Source organism: Onychomys torridus, chromosome 5, assembly GCF_903995425.1.
Source record: "Onychomys torridus chromosome 5, mOncTor1.1, whole genome shotgun sequence".
Lineage (NCBI taxonomy): Eukaryota > Metazoa > Chordata > Mammalia > Rodentia > Cricetidae > Onychomys > Onychomys torridus.
The window spans coordinates 4,354,347-4,369,486 of NC_050447.1; the positions used below are offsets into that span (position 1 = coordinate 4,354,347).

General features: G+C 44.0%; 1 protein-coding gene across 2 annotated transcripts in view; it reads left to right on the forward strand.

Moving 5' to 3' along the window:
- The window catches only part of Nr3c2 (nuclear receptor subfamily 3 group C member 2), a 341,763-nt gene extending 329,303 nt beyond the window's left edge, over window positions 1-12,460 (forward strand). For both annotated transcript variants that reach the window (XM_036187396.1, XM_036187397.1), the window contains one exon: window positions 9,829-12,460. In XM_036187396.1, coding sequence (XP_036043289.1) covers window positions 9,829-9,984 — 156 coding nt within the window. In that variant the 3' untranslated portion in view covers window positions 9,985-12,460. The remainder of the gene's footprint in view (window positions 1-9,828) is intronic.
- The last annotated feature ends 2,680 nt before the right edge of the window (window positions 12,461-15,140 follow it).

Sequence of the window (15,140 nt, forward strand, 5' to 3'; positions counted from 1 at the left end):
GTGCTCAGGCAAAGACTGAGTCCCGATTAGCTGTGCTTCTTCTCGTCAGTAGATAATGTTTGGGAAACAAGAGTAATGAGAGTGATCTGGAAAGCACACAGGGCATCTTCAGCCAGGCTGACTCTCTTCAGCGCCTCACCACTGAGGCAGTTGTGTAGTGTCCCCACCACAGACCTGTGAGAAGCTGCAGGATGCAGGGAGGAATGCCCTCAGCCTACCACAGGAATGACTCAGTTAGCAGGAAAAAGGCAGAGAGTCCAACAGCCTTGTCGTCAGAGCCAGCTGTGAGCCATGAGACACACTGTGACCTTGCCAAACTTCAGTGCCATCCTTACAGCCTGTCCAGCCCTCGAGAAGCATGCTGGACCTCTGTGGCTCTTCCGAGGTCTTAGGAGATGTTTGCGTAGAATGAGAGGTCACTACCCAAGTCTTTTACTCCTAAAGCGCAGGACTCTTGCTGATCAAGCTGCTGCTGATTGTGTCTCCCCTGGAGAAGCTGATGGGAATCAATATATAGAGACAGCAGATAGGAGTGCTGGGCCATTTGTTTCCAGGGAAGGCTGATGTGCTGTTGGCAGACAGAGCAGTGCTGTTTACCCCTCACCGTGGCTCCTACACCAGCCCCCATCCACATTAAAGAGCCAGGGGTCTTAGACTCCCATGTCAGGGCATGTACATGACATCATGTACTGTCCAGTATACACACTGAATAATAATCCCAGGGAGGGAAGGAAGGAACGAAGGAACGAAGGAACAAAGGGACGAAGGAATAAAGGAACTATCAGTTACTAGGCTTGGCATTATATAAACCAGAGCTACCAGATGAGGATGATCATTTGTGTTACTAAGACATGGGAGTTTGAGGCATGCTGGCCGGGCAGCATTTGTTTCAATCCAGTTGTTCAACATGTGAATCTCCCGTGGCCTTCACCCCATCTAAGAGGGGAGGGGTTCGACTCCCTTAGCTGCTCACTTTGGTAACTGGTTTTTCCAGTAGGGATGGCACCCTGCCTTGCAGCTCCACTACCCTGCCCACCTGCTAAGGACAAGCATCTGTGGGTGCTGCCTATTGGTGAAATTATTAAGGCCACTCCACGTAGTTACAAGGGAGGTTTATTTTGTGGGGTAACTTACAAATGAAGGGATAGTTTGTAGGGTCTGGCAAAGGTATGGTGCAGTCTGACGGTGTTCTCTGGAAAACTCTGTTCAGTCTACCTCCTGCGTCCAGCGGCCCAGAACCAAGCGAGAGACCTCCTCTCGATCCTGGGTCTTCTGCTTCCTCCTCTGCCCCGCCTTGTGGGCGTGACCATTACCGAAACCTCAATGGGGGTTGGAACTTCCAGGCCAATACTGGGATGGCTACCCACTACAGCTGCCCTCAAGGCCACTGAGCCACGAGCTGTGGCATGCCAGGTTTAGAGATGGCCACTGACGGCAGAAGCTGAGACTGGAAGCAGTGGCTGGAGTTCCCCCTGTGTGAGACAGGGGTGGCTATTTCCATCCCCAGAAATGATGCCAGCCTCAGCAAGCACAGCCTCGGCCCTGGGCAGGGAGTGATGTACAGGTGCCCATGGTAGCTAGCACCTTTAGGTTGCAGCTGAGCCTCACCACACCTCCAGGCCACAGCAGCACAGCAGGGACAATAAGGGTGAGAGAGGTTGAGGCTGACACACAGTAAGACTCCTTTGCTTAGTCTGTGACTGCCTAGCCTGTCCCCCATGCTGGCTGAGATGTCAGGCTCACAGTCCTCACAAAGCTCTGTCCCTCTCTGCAGAGAAGGTGTAAACAGAGGCCCTAGGTTCCTATCTGTGGGGCAAGAAAGAGGAAGGTGGAAAGGCCACCTGGGTTAGCATGCATGGTTAGTGAGTAGTGTCTGGGACACCTGTCCTCAGGGCACCTGTGAGGCAAAGGATGAGCCTGGAGCTTCCCCATGCTGCTGTGATCCCTCGGCATCTCCAGGCATGCTTAGTGCTTGCAGATACATTTATGTAGGTGGTATGTTAGGGCCAGAGACAGCCAGATGGCACAGGGCCATTCCTGTCAATAGCTCATAGACATGTCACTGCTGCCTGCAGCCTCATGCTCAGAAATTGGCAGACATAGATTCTTATCTTTTCACACAGCTAATAGCATTGATGCCACCTGTGCAGACATGAACCTTTGCTGTGCTGGCTCCACTGGGCAGCCTGTATCTGGAGTTGGTAGTCAGTTAACCTTTTCTGCTAGTATTGAACCCCCATAAATGTTTTTCCCCTGATGGCCACATACTTCAGCTCTCCTTCCTCCAGGTCCCTTACCAGGGCCAGCTCTCTGAGAGGCGTTTTTGCCTTTGTAAAGCAGCATCACCTCCCATTCCTCTTCCTTGGCAGCACAATACCTGATCTCCTGTGTGAGTCTCCACTCTGTGGAGCAGACACAGAAGGTGTGGGCAATGTGTACTCAGCATGGGTCCCCAGCACTGGGAAAAGCAGATGCCTACCCCTGCTTAAGAAATGGGAAAGGCGTGACCACAAAGCATGCTTGTCCCAGTGGTGGCTTGTGTTGTCTAGAACTTAGATGGTGTCTAAGTTAGGGTTTCTGTTGCTGTGAAGAGACACCATGACCACAGCAACTCTTGTAAAGGAAAACATTTAACTGGGGCTCGCTTACAGTTCAGAGATTCAGTCCATTATCATCATGGCAGTGAGCATGGTGGCCTACAGGCAGACATGGTGCTGGTACATCTTGACCAGAAGGCAACCAGAAATGGTCTGAGTGTCACACTGAGTGAAGCTTAAGAGACCTCCAAGCCCACCTCCACAGTGACACACTTCCTCCAACAAGACCACACCTACTCCAACAAGGCCACACCTCCTAATAATGCCGCTCCCTATGAGATTATGGGAGTCTATTACATTCGAACTACCACAAGTGTCTAGTTTAAAATTTTAAGACACTTTTTATCTTTATGTGACACACAGTCATTGTGCCTTTGTCCAGTGTATTTAAATGCATGCATGTAGCCAGTCATGACCAGAGCAGGGTGACAAGCATGCTTATCACCTCAGACACGCGTCACCTCATTGTGTTGGGGACACTCAGAATCCTTCCACCGGCTGTTTTGAGAATATTCATCTCATTCTCAAACACAGGTCTCTGTTCTGGGCTGTAGAATAATAGCTACTCCGGTCCAGCTCCCCCCAGACCTTTAGTTAGCCTTGCTTTCACCACTCCTCCGCCACACCCGGCCCAGACTCTCTTCCTGTCTCTTTGAAATCAACTTTAGCTCCTACATATAAGTGAAAGCATATACATGACCAGTGTCCCCTTACGTTTTCTAGTTCCATCCACATCACAGCCAACAAGTTCATTTTTAATAGCTAAATATTATTTCATTATGGATATTACTACATTTTCTTTTTTGTATCCTCTGTGTGTGTGTTCATGTGCATACAATGTGTACGCTGTCATCCCTGATTTTTTTTTTCTTTTGAAGCAAGATCTCTCACTAGTCTGGACCTCACCACATAAGCTAGCCTAGCTGGTCAGTGAACCAAGGTTCCACCTGTGTCCCCATCTCAGTGTAGGAGGACAAGCATGCACCACCGTGCCCCAATTTTACACAGGTTCTAGTGATAGAACCTGGTCCTCACACTAGCACAGCAAGCACCTTATCCCCTGCTACCTTTCCTCCCCTGTGCCACCTCTGTTTGGGGGTAGACAAAGACGTTGGCCTGAGTGAATGTGCTACGGCAGGGCTCTCTGACGTGCTCATTTCAACTCATTCACATGTGTTCCTAGTAGGGAGACAGCTGGATCGATAGTAGTTCTAGTTCCAATTTTTGAGGACCCTCCATCATAAACCACTTGACTGTAGATATATGGACTGATTTTTCATTCCGTGTTTTGTTCACGTAGTCTGTGTGATGGTTTTTAAGCTAGGATGGTGTGTGGGTTACTATCTCTTCATACTGTGCCCTGAAGTCAGGTAATATCTCTAGCTTCTGTGTTTTTAATTAGGGCTCTCATTTGGGGTCTTTTGTATTTCCATACATATTTCACGATGTTTTTCTGGTCTGTGAAGGCTGCCATTGACACTTTAGGAATAGAATTGACTGTGTAGGATGCTTTAGGGAATATGGGTATTTTAGTGATATTAATTTTTTCAATTTGAGAACATAGGAGTATTTCCATTTTTCTGTGTCCACTTCAATGTCATTCATTGGTATTTCAGAATTTTAATTCTAGACATCATTATGTTTCAGTAAATTATTCATAAATTTGGTTGTTTTGGTTACTGTGAAGGGGACTGTGTTCTTGATTTCTTCTTTGACAATTTCCTTTCCATGCACATAAAAACTACTGACTTTTGTGTGCTGATTTGACATCCTGTAGACTTAGTGAAGGAAGTCCTTAGCTCCAGCACTTCACTATGTGTGGGGTCACTAGCTTTATTTATATACTTACACTTAATGGTGTCTCTAAACAGGGACAAACACATTCCCTCCTTTCCTACTTGGGTGCCCTTAATTCCTTTCTCATATTGCTCTAATACTGTATCCAATAGGATAACAGGTTGCGGAATAGATGGTCCTAGATTGAATAGGACCACTGAGAGTGACCATTTTTGTTTTGTTCCTGATCTTGGAGAAAAAGATTTCTGCTCCATTTCTGTGATGTATGTTCTTATTTTTTATGTCTGATTTGGGTCAGTTTATCTTTTGATTTTTGGACAGATTCTTATTATGCAATATCAACCTTGAACTCACAGAGATGCTCCTGTCTCACAAGAGCTGGGGTTGCAGGCATGCACCAGCACATCAGTTCCTTTTATTCATTTATAAAGTCTCCATTTTGTGTCTTTCTACCTGTCTTTGTTTTTCTTTCCTTCTACTGACTTTAACTTGGTTCACAATTTTCTTCTTTCTCAAGTTACATCATTAGGTTATCTCAGATATTCATTTCTTTAATACAGGTACTTATCCCTCTATCTCTACCTCTTGGTATTGCTCTTACTACATCCCATGTTCTATTTCAAGAATTCTTCAAGATATTTGAAATATTCAAATATTTCAAGATATTTTATTCATATCAAGAAATTTTAATATCTCCCCCTTGACTGATTATTGGTCATTCCAAATAATGTTTAATGTGCATATATATCTTCTAACATTCTGGTCATCAATTTTTATTCTTATTTTTATAACGTGGTAAAAGGATGCATGCCATAATTTATTTGTTTTTAACTCATTGAGAATAGTTAAATAATAATCTGTCCTAGAATATGTCCTCTGCGGCTGCTGCAGGAATGCTCTGGAGATATCTTAGTCCCATTTGGCCTGTAATCGGGTTTAATTGCAAGGTTTTTAGATGGTTTTTAATCTGGACAGTCTAATGATGAAAGTGGGGTTTAAGGTCCCCCAGATATTATCATGTCAGGTTGTATCCCACATTTTTGATTGTATAATGTTGGCATTATGCAATTATGTATTCTAGTTTGGGTATGTGTATTTGTATAAATATTATCACCTAATACTGAGTTGATCCCCTTATGTAGTGACTTTATCTCTCTTTGGCTGTGTGTGTGTGTGTGTGTGTGTGTGTGTGTGTGTGTGTGTGTGTCTATGCTGATGCAGAAGTCTGAGGAAGAAGCACAGCAGATGTCCTGCTCTATAACCCTCAGCTTTCGCACATCAGACAGGGTCTCTGACTAAATCTAGAGGCAGGCCAAAAGCCAGACAGCCACAGTGACCCTCTGATCTCCACCCCTCACAACTCTGGGGTTCCAGGCATGCATGTGGCCACACACAGATTTTTAGGTGGGGATTTGAACTCATGTCTTCATGCTTGCTCAGTAGGAGTACTTACCCATTGAGTCTTCTCCTCAGATCCCTCCTTTAACATTTTTTTTTTAAACTTAAAGTCTTCCTGTCTGGTTGTATCTATCATCCAACTTCTGTTTTCTGTGTATTCTACCTCTTCCAGTTCCTTTACTTCCAATCAGAGCATACGCTTGCCAGTGAAGTGAGCTGCTTCTTTGCATCTAGTATCCTGACACACACACACACAAAAGCACTCAATGTGTATATTTTACTTGGGAAACTTAAGTCATTGACATTCACGATTACCATTGATAACTGAAGATGTGCACCTGTGATTGTTGACTTCTCCTATGTGTTTTATGTCCCTTCTGTCTTTCACTGCTCATCTCTGTGAGTTTCTACATCAGTATACCTTACTATTGCCTGTGTTTCTGTTGTGTCTGCTCTATGGTGTGGTCTTGCATTTTTACGTCTGGCCAGCATGATTGATACTCACTGTTCCTTGTAGGGCTTCTCTGCTGCTCTGTGGTGATGAATCACCTCAGCTTTTTGTGTGTTGAAAACCTTTCTCCCCCATTTTTAATAGTAGTTTTTCTGGGTATGATAGTTTAGTTGCCAATTTTTTTTTCTTTTAGGACTTTAAATACACCACCCACTTTCTTCTTATGTACAAGGTTTCTTTCAAACAGTCCGTTTCTCGGATTCCCTCATGAGTGCCCTTTTCTCGTTCTTTGTCTCATACTTTTTATGTTATTTCTATACAAACATTGATCAATCACCCTTTGACCACTCCCCTTTCCAATATCTAATAGTCAACATTCTATTTTCAGTTCAAGCTTTTTCAACTTCCCCATGAAAGTGTTTGCCTTTTGTGTCTGGCTTATTTCACTGAATCTCACCCTGCCCCACTCTTCTTGTTACAGACGGGACTTCATTGCCTGTGGCTGAGCAGCACTGCGTTGGGTAAAGATGCACATTTTCTTTACCCATCTTCTGCCACTGGGCACGCAGGTCGATTCTGTAGCTTTGCTGTTGTTAATAGCATCATAATAAACATGGGCTCTCTCTAATCTGCCGATCTTACTCCCTGTAAGTTAACTGACCATATGGTAGACTCCTTTCTTAAGGGAACAGCCTTGTTTTTCTCCATAATGTGTGCTAACTTAAACTCCCCTTAACAGTACATGAGTTCATTTCTCTACTTCTTTGTCAGCATTTTTCTTAGTAGTAATTCTAGGCTTTATGAACTGATTTGTCATTGTTGTAGTGACTTGAAAATCCCTGGTGGCTGAAGAAGGTTGTGTTTGTTTGTTTGGTTTTGGTTTTTTTTTTGCTGTGGTTCCATCAATTTTGAGGTTGGCTTTTTTTTTTTTTTTAACATGTTCTGCACCCTCAGTTAGGTGAATAAGTAAATATTTTCTCCATTTTGTAGGCTGTCTCTTCATGCTGTTAATTGTCTCTCTGTACAGAATTATTTTAGTGTGATATGACCTTACTCATCAGCATTTGTGTTTACTTCTCTATTTGGATTCCTAATGAGAAAATCATGGTCTGTAGCCCACACCCTGTGCCCCCCCCCCATGTTTTCTTCAAGTACGTTAGGTATTACATTTCACCTTTGTTTGTTTTGATTTTGGTTTGGTTTGAGACAGGGTTTCTCTGTGTAGCTGTGGCTGCTCTGGAACTCACTCTGTAGACCAGGCTGACCTCGAACTCACAGAAATCCTCCTGTCTCTTCCTCCCAAGTGCTGGGATTAAAGGTGTGTGCTACCACCATCCAGCTTACATTTAGGCTTTTGATCGATCTTGACTGGACTTTTGAACATGGAAAGAGATGGGGTCAAGTTTCACCTTCTGCCTCTGGCTGCCCAGTCTTCCCAGCAGCACTCACTGAAGAGGAGCCACTTTCTCCATTGTATTGTTTATTTAAAAAACAAATTAAAAAATCTTTTGTAACAAACCAGTTGGATCTCTTTTTTCTTTCTTTGGTTTCTATGGAATATTTTATTACAACTTTCTGCTGTCCTGGCTGCTCTGGATCTTTTAGTCCTTTTCATTGTAGTTTAATGGGTTACTGCACTGATAATGTTTGATCCTTTCAATCTGTTTTGTGGATCTGCCATTTTAGTAGAATTTGTACTTGACACAGAAGTTCCTTTCTTCTGCGTGAGAGAAGAGCCAAGGAAGAAGCACAAGGCCCTGGCGAGGCCAAACAAACCATGGTGGCAGTGGTGGGGAGGGTGGCACAGGAACTGCATTGGCATCTGTCTTCATTCTCAGCACTAGATAAAATCCTCAAGTGGGAGCCACACCCACAGTCTGAAAAAGTAAAGCTGTTCTTGAGGACAGTGCCATCCATTCCTGTGTCACAGCACCCAGAAAGACTTGGGTCACTTTGCTTAGCCAGGTTTAGGGCCTCAGATGGAGTATGTAGTGGTTTGTGGATATATAGAGCTGTCTACATTCAAAGTAGGCAAGTCTTCAGATGGCTCCTGGCTGTGACACCCTGGCTTACTATGAGTGAGCAAATTCTTTTTCCAAAGCAAAGTGGCTGAGGCGATCTCTGGTTAGTTACCCAAGTTGACAGCAGGCCATCAGAATGGTGACATCAGTTTCTGGGATGACAGGTGTCACACTAATGAGGTTTGCAGAGAGGGACGACCCCTGCTCCTGTAAGATGTACACTGCAGGATATTGTGCCCTCTTTCTGTGCTGTCCTAGATTTCAGAGCCCCACAGAGTTGTCCACATTCTCCATGGCCACTCACCTCCCAGTGCAGTCCGTCCCCCCACACGTCCCTGATGCTGGCCTTTTCTTTAGTTTGACTGTGCTTATTTCTTGAAGCTGCATGGGTTTACCCAAAATTTAGGAAGTTCTGAGCACTATTTAGTTGTGTATGTTTTGTGTGTTTTCTCCCATCTGGTATTTGTTCTGGAACTCCAGTAATGTAAAATCTGCTAAGTTAACAGACTCTCTCCTAAGTCTTCATGACATTCTTCATTTCCTTTTCAACTGAGATATGTCAAAGGATCTGCCTTCAAGTTCTGAATTCTTCTGTGTGATCAGTTAGGATGCTGAAATTCTCAATACTTTCCTCTGTCTAAGTGCTTTAGTGACACTAAGGGGCATAATTCATTTAGGGGTTTTCTTAACTTACCTAACTGGGGTGGTTCTGGTGGCCAAGGAGTGGGAAAGGTTCCTGAGCACCAGAGTAGGGGCAGCACACACACAATAACGCTTACCTCAGGGCTTTCATTTTCTCAAGGTCAGGCAGAACTGGAGTGTAGTACTCTTCAGCTCAGCCCTGTGAAAGTGGTGGCTGCCTGGGATACATTGGCTAGCTCAGCCACAGAGACATCATTTTACTTTCTAACAAGGCAGCCTCTCCTGCTTTGATCCTCTGTTGGCATGTGTGGGCCCAAGCATATAGCTACACATGCCAGATTCGACCAATTCACAAGCTTGCAAATGAGCACTGGTTGAGGGGCCATTCCGTGGTCCAGGCATTGTTATTGATAAGTAGTTTTGTATCTCCAGTAGTAGGTTTCTCCAATTCGATAAGCCAGATAAAGCCAAATTAAAAGTCCAGGTTTAATGAGCAGTGTGCCCCTCGGTCTCAAGCACCCCCCAGAAGTGAGGCAGGGAAGGAAGAGGAGAAATCAAGCGGCAGATCTAGGGACCAAGCTTAAAGACCCTGTAGCAGCTCCAGAGGAGGAGCCACCGCTTGGCGGGCTGAGGGAGAGGAGGAGCTTCCGAAGGAACAGTTATCTCATCTCCATTTATGTCCCACATGCCTCGGATATTCATTTCATGCTAGACAGTTGGCTAACTTTATTTAGCATGAAGATGGTTGACTTGACGGGTGACAGGAACACACCTGATAACTTGACTAAACTATTATGCCATGGTTTCCTGGCAGAATTCCTGAGCACTGCTGCCTATCTTTGCACCAGGGTTAGGCCGCAGAGGAGGCGGGGATCTGAAATGAGGCCCCATATCATGCATGCCCTCTGTGTCTGTGTTGCAGCTGGTGAGTGACCTGCTGGAATTCTGCTTCTATACCTTTCGGGAGTCCCAGGCTCTGAAGGTGGAGTTTCCCGCCATGCTGGTGGAGATCATCACTGACCAGCTGCCAAAGGTGGAGTCTGGGAACGCGACACCCCTTTACTTTCACAGGAAGTGATGGAAGACGTCAGCCAGGAAGAACTTTGCCTTAAGTCTCCCCACATTGTTCTGCACCTATGAAGGACCGAGAACTCGCAGTTGGAACATGTGGTGGTTGATTCGCACGTGTTCAGCAGTTTTTCAAGTTTAAATCACATCAAGGGTCTGGAGCCGGGAAAGCCATGAGACGTGGATTTGGCAAGGCCTGAGCTGGCTAAAAAGGACTCTTCCCCTCTCCACTCCCAGCGCTTAGAAAATACGTTCCCGTTCCTCTGGATGAAAAGCCATATCTAGTCAATAACTCTGATTTTGATATTTTAACAGATGGAAGTTTTAACTATGACATGTAGTTTCTGGTATCTCCCGTTTGTTTTCAAAGGTTCGAGGACTAGAGAACTTTTTAAGCTTACCCTTGGTTTGCACATAAAACGTCTAGTCAATATGGGGCATTAATATTCTTTTGTTATTTAAAAATACAAAAAACAAAAAATACATACAGATTCCTGATGTGTAATAACAGAACATGTGGCGTGGAACTGCGGCCTTCTGGGGCACGTTTTTCTGCATCGCTGGCATACACACTCATTAGCGTCCATTTATTATTTAATTAGAATGGATAAGATGTTAAATGCCTTGGTTTCAATTTCTAGTATCTATTGTGTTGGCTTTCAAATAATTTTTGCAGTCTTTTGCTGTGCTGTACATTACTGTATGTATAAATCGTGAAGGACCTGAAATAAGGTGTAAGGAACTTTTGTAAATGAGACACATACAAAAAAAAAATCTTTAATGGTTAATAGGATGAATGGGAAAGTATTTTTGAAAGAATTCTATTTTGCTGGAGACTATTTAAGTACTATCTTTGTCTAAACAAGGTAAAACTTTTTTTTGTAACGTGAGATGCTCTGCATGCGTACTGAACCGTTTACAGTGTATTTAAGAAAGGGAAAGCTGTGCCTTTTTTTAGCTTCATATCTAATTTACCATTTTACAGTCTCTGTTGTAAATAACCACACTTAAACCTCTTTGGTTGTCTCTAAGCCTTTCCACTTTTTCTGTACTATCTGTTTTGTTCTTGGTCTCCTGGGTGGGGTGTTGGGAGACTCCAGTGCCCTGTTCTGACTTCTGCTTCTTCCTGCTTCCATCGGGGATCACACTGCAATGTCCGCAGCTCCTGGCAGGTGTCACTGGACTGAGGTCCTGGGAGTACGGTCTTCCCCCCTTTCTATGGAAGCAGAACCCACTCTCCCTCAGAAGAGGAGACTGAAAACAGCTTAGAGAGCACAATGCTCCTGTTTCAGAAAATCCAAGTTTCTCCTCTGGGGGAAAATCCCATGCACTCTCCGCATCTGTCAAAGATCAGAAGTCACCTCTGGCCTTGGACAGGGTTCTTCACTCCTGGATCTGGTCATGGGAACAGCAATCATAGCAGGAGGTACCGTGGCAATCCATCTGGGTAAGAGTCAATCAGAAGGGCATGGAGACCCACAAATCACTAGAAGGTTTTTAAATTTTTTTTTTAAGGTAGGTTTTAAAATGAAATTTTATACACAAACAGTTTTGGAGGAAAAAACCCACAAAACCACTACAGATCATATATATAAGCAAGACAGTGACACTAAAATTTTAATTCATTAATCGGTCCAATACTGATGCAATTCATGGCTTTTCTTCTGCCCCAAATAACAAACATATGTATATCTCTGGGGAACTACAGTATGATTGCACTAAATAATCTTTGAATAGAGGCCAAATTAACCTTTCAAATGTAGTGATGATTCTCATCTGTACTCAGTGATATCACACAAATTCCCAAAACCTAAAAGTCATAACTCACGCAGAAGGCCAGGACAAAGCTCAGGTGGGTCAGCACTTTCCCACACGGTTCACCATGCAGGCAACATTACCTTGTCTTTCAAAAGATGCCTGCCTTCTGCAAGGGGAAACCTAGGAAGGCTGAACTCAGAGGGAGGGGCTTTCTTACATAATTTGCGATTTCCAGAATTTAATTTATAGGCAAATCTTTAAATGCAGCCAACTTACAGCACAGCAATATGAAAGCCACGCCTCAAAGGTGATGAGCATGCACTATGCAGGCGAGGTGTCTGGGGAGTAGTTGAGTTAACACTTTATGATTGGAATTCCATCCTAGCTAGGACTGTGGAGAACACCTGCATTAGCTTTTTGTATTAATGAAGTTACTGGCTCCTCATGTGTCTCCAGGTAACTCTGCTTAACTAAACAGCGAAGCCATATTCTCTAAATTCACTGTTGAATGCCTGTCCCAGGCCAAACTGTCTGTCTGCTCTTATTTTTGTACCATATTGCTCTTAAAAATCTTGGTTTGGTACAATTCATAATTCACCAAAACTTCTTCATATAAGTAAAACACTAAATTAGTTTAAAATGAAGCAATTTATATCTTTATGCAAAAACATGTCTGTCTTTGCAAAGGACTGTAAGCAGATTACAATAAATCCTTTACTTAAATCACCTGTTGTTCTGGAAACTTCATTGGAATGCCTAAAGCTACACCTGGACTTCCTGCCTTCCTACATCCTGACCCTGTGCCCTTCAGCCCACAGCCAACACTGGAACCACTGGAGTTCTCTCTCTGAGGCTAGAAAGAGGCCTGTTGGCTGTCACGTGATCAGCCTTCTCTTTGGGGACTGATTAGTCATCCCAGTTCTGTGGCTAAAACTCAGTTCACTAACTCTCCCATAACAGTATATCACATGGCCACGTGTGTACACATAAGCATGGCCTGCATCTCTACACCCGCAGCACTGCGATACTCACTTGAGTAGACCAGGCCAGCTGAATGCAGACCTGCAAACTCTGACGGTTACCCATTCTTCATGGGACTCCCCCCTTGACTCTCATGAACATGGATGACTAAAATGCAATTACCAGTTCATTTTAAAATAGGGAACATTTCCTCATAGATAAATTCAAGCAATGTGTCAGTTAGTGGGTGAGTGTTGACTGGCTTTCGGAAAGAAGCCGGGTGATAGACAAATTTAACATTGCTTAAGCACAACAGAGAAAATTCTAGCACACTTAGTATGGTCACTGACCACAGCCCAGGAGGAGAGTTGTATGCACATAGAGTGGGTGGTAAAACATCTGTATGTGAAAGCAAATCTATATGCAAATATTTTATGAAATTTGACCTGTTAAGGAACAAAGCTTCTCACAGCCTCAAATTTGAAACGAAAAGCAATCTAGCACTGGAGCCTACCAAGAGGTCCTACCCATGAGCACTCTCGAGAAAGCAGGTGGCCTTCAGAATTGAGGAGGCTATTCTTGGGGCAAGTGTGCCTTTATTTTGCTTTTAAGAATTTCACAAAGCAACTCTTGGGTGGAAAGAATTCAATTCCCCATTAGGAATCTCTAGTTGAGAACTACCAGGGCAGCCAGCTACTACTGTCTGCCACAGCATTAAAATCCGTGCAGTGTCACATATAGACGAACGTGATTACTGCTTGTATATGTCGAAGGCCCCCCAAAGCGAAGAGGAGACATTTCTCACAAAAAGCACTCGCATGCCTTTTGATAAGTGATGCATGTATCGCAGGTTAAGACAACTGCAAGCTCAGCTAACACTCTCTGCTCCAGCCATCCGATTCTTAGTGCACAGTGTAGCAGAATCTTAACAGGCTTTATTAATAAAAACAAACTTGAAGCCAGTATTGGGGTGAATGCTGGAAGATCAGAGAAGCACAACAAGCCATAGCTACCTCACCTCAACAGTTCCTCAGCTGATCCTGTTTCCTCAGACTGGAAGCTTCTTAGTCCTCACCCAAATGGATCTCAGCTGAACTGTGCTGCTCAAAGCCTAAAAGCTTAACCAGCCAAATGCTTCTAGTTTCTGGTCTCCATGTACCTTTCTGCTTTCTGCCATCACTCCCTGGGATTAAAGGCTCACTTTCTGGGATTAAAGGCATGAGTCACCATGCTTGGCTATATCCTTGAAAACACAGAGATCCAGGCCAATCTCTGACTTTGGAATGCTAGGATTAAAGGCATGTACTACCACTGCCTATCCTCTATGTTTAATATTGTGGCTGTTCTATTCTCTGACCCCAGATAAGTTTATAAGCATGCACAATATTTTTGGGGACACAATATCACCACACAACATGGGAATAAAACAGTAGTTTCCCAAACAGCATTAAATAGACGAACATTAAGATAGAACTCAGACATTTGGCATGAGCCAAGGTTGTCCAAAGCCAAGGCCAGAATTACTGCACAACAGAGCAGCCCACTAGTTTGTCAGTCTCTCTCCAGAGTCCAGGGAGTCTGCTGATTAGGACCAGACTTGGCTAAGTTGGATTCCCTCATGCATCTGTGCTTAGTCTATAATAGCTTTGCTACATGAAACCACTTACCACCCAGCACAAGTTCAGATACATGATGGAAAGGGCTAATGCTTTCTTTTTTTTTTTCTTTGTTTTGTTTTGCTTTTTGAGACAAGGTTTCTCTGTATCGTTTTTTTTTTTTTTTTGGTGCCTGTCCTGGATCTTGCTCTGTAGACCAGGCTGGCCTCAAACTCACAGAGATCCGCCTGGTTCTGCCTCCTGAGTGCTGGGATTAAAGGTATCACCGCCGCCTGGCTGGGCTAATGCTTTCTAAAAGCCTTGGTCCTTCAGACTTGCTCCTGTCCTATTGACTAAAGTGAGTTCTAGGGTCAAGCCCACAGTCAAACTGGGAGAGCTTTTCAGAGAGGCTGGTTCCAACAAGGAGTGAGAGACTATGTCACCACAACTCTGTTATTCAGACACTCTGCAGAATGTGTGTTACCAAGACTGATTCCCAAGTTTCTCCTGGGTCAACAAAACCTATTTCTGTAGCTTTACAGAGTTTATTTATGCCCTCATGAGCCAGACTCAGTTGGGTCTGAGCAAGCTGTTCCCACTCCACTTGAAGCATTTTCATAGACACTAGCTTTCCAAGGAAGAAATCCATCACCAACATGTGGCGCTGAGCTGTCCAGCTTCATCTGATACACATCTGTGGTCCAAGTTCCATGTGCAGGTCTCATGGTGGACATCATCAGCTGCGCTCGTCTTTGGAAAGAAAGATTCAAGAATATTCTTCTAGCAGGTAGATTGAGACACTTTTAGCCAGACATTTAGCCTTAGGAGAATAAGCTGTGTTCCCCAAATGTGA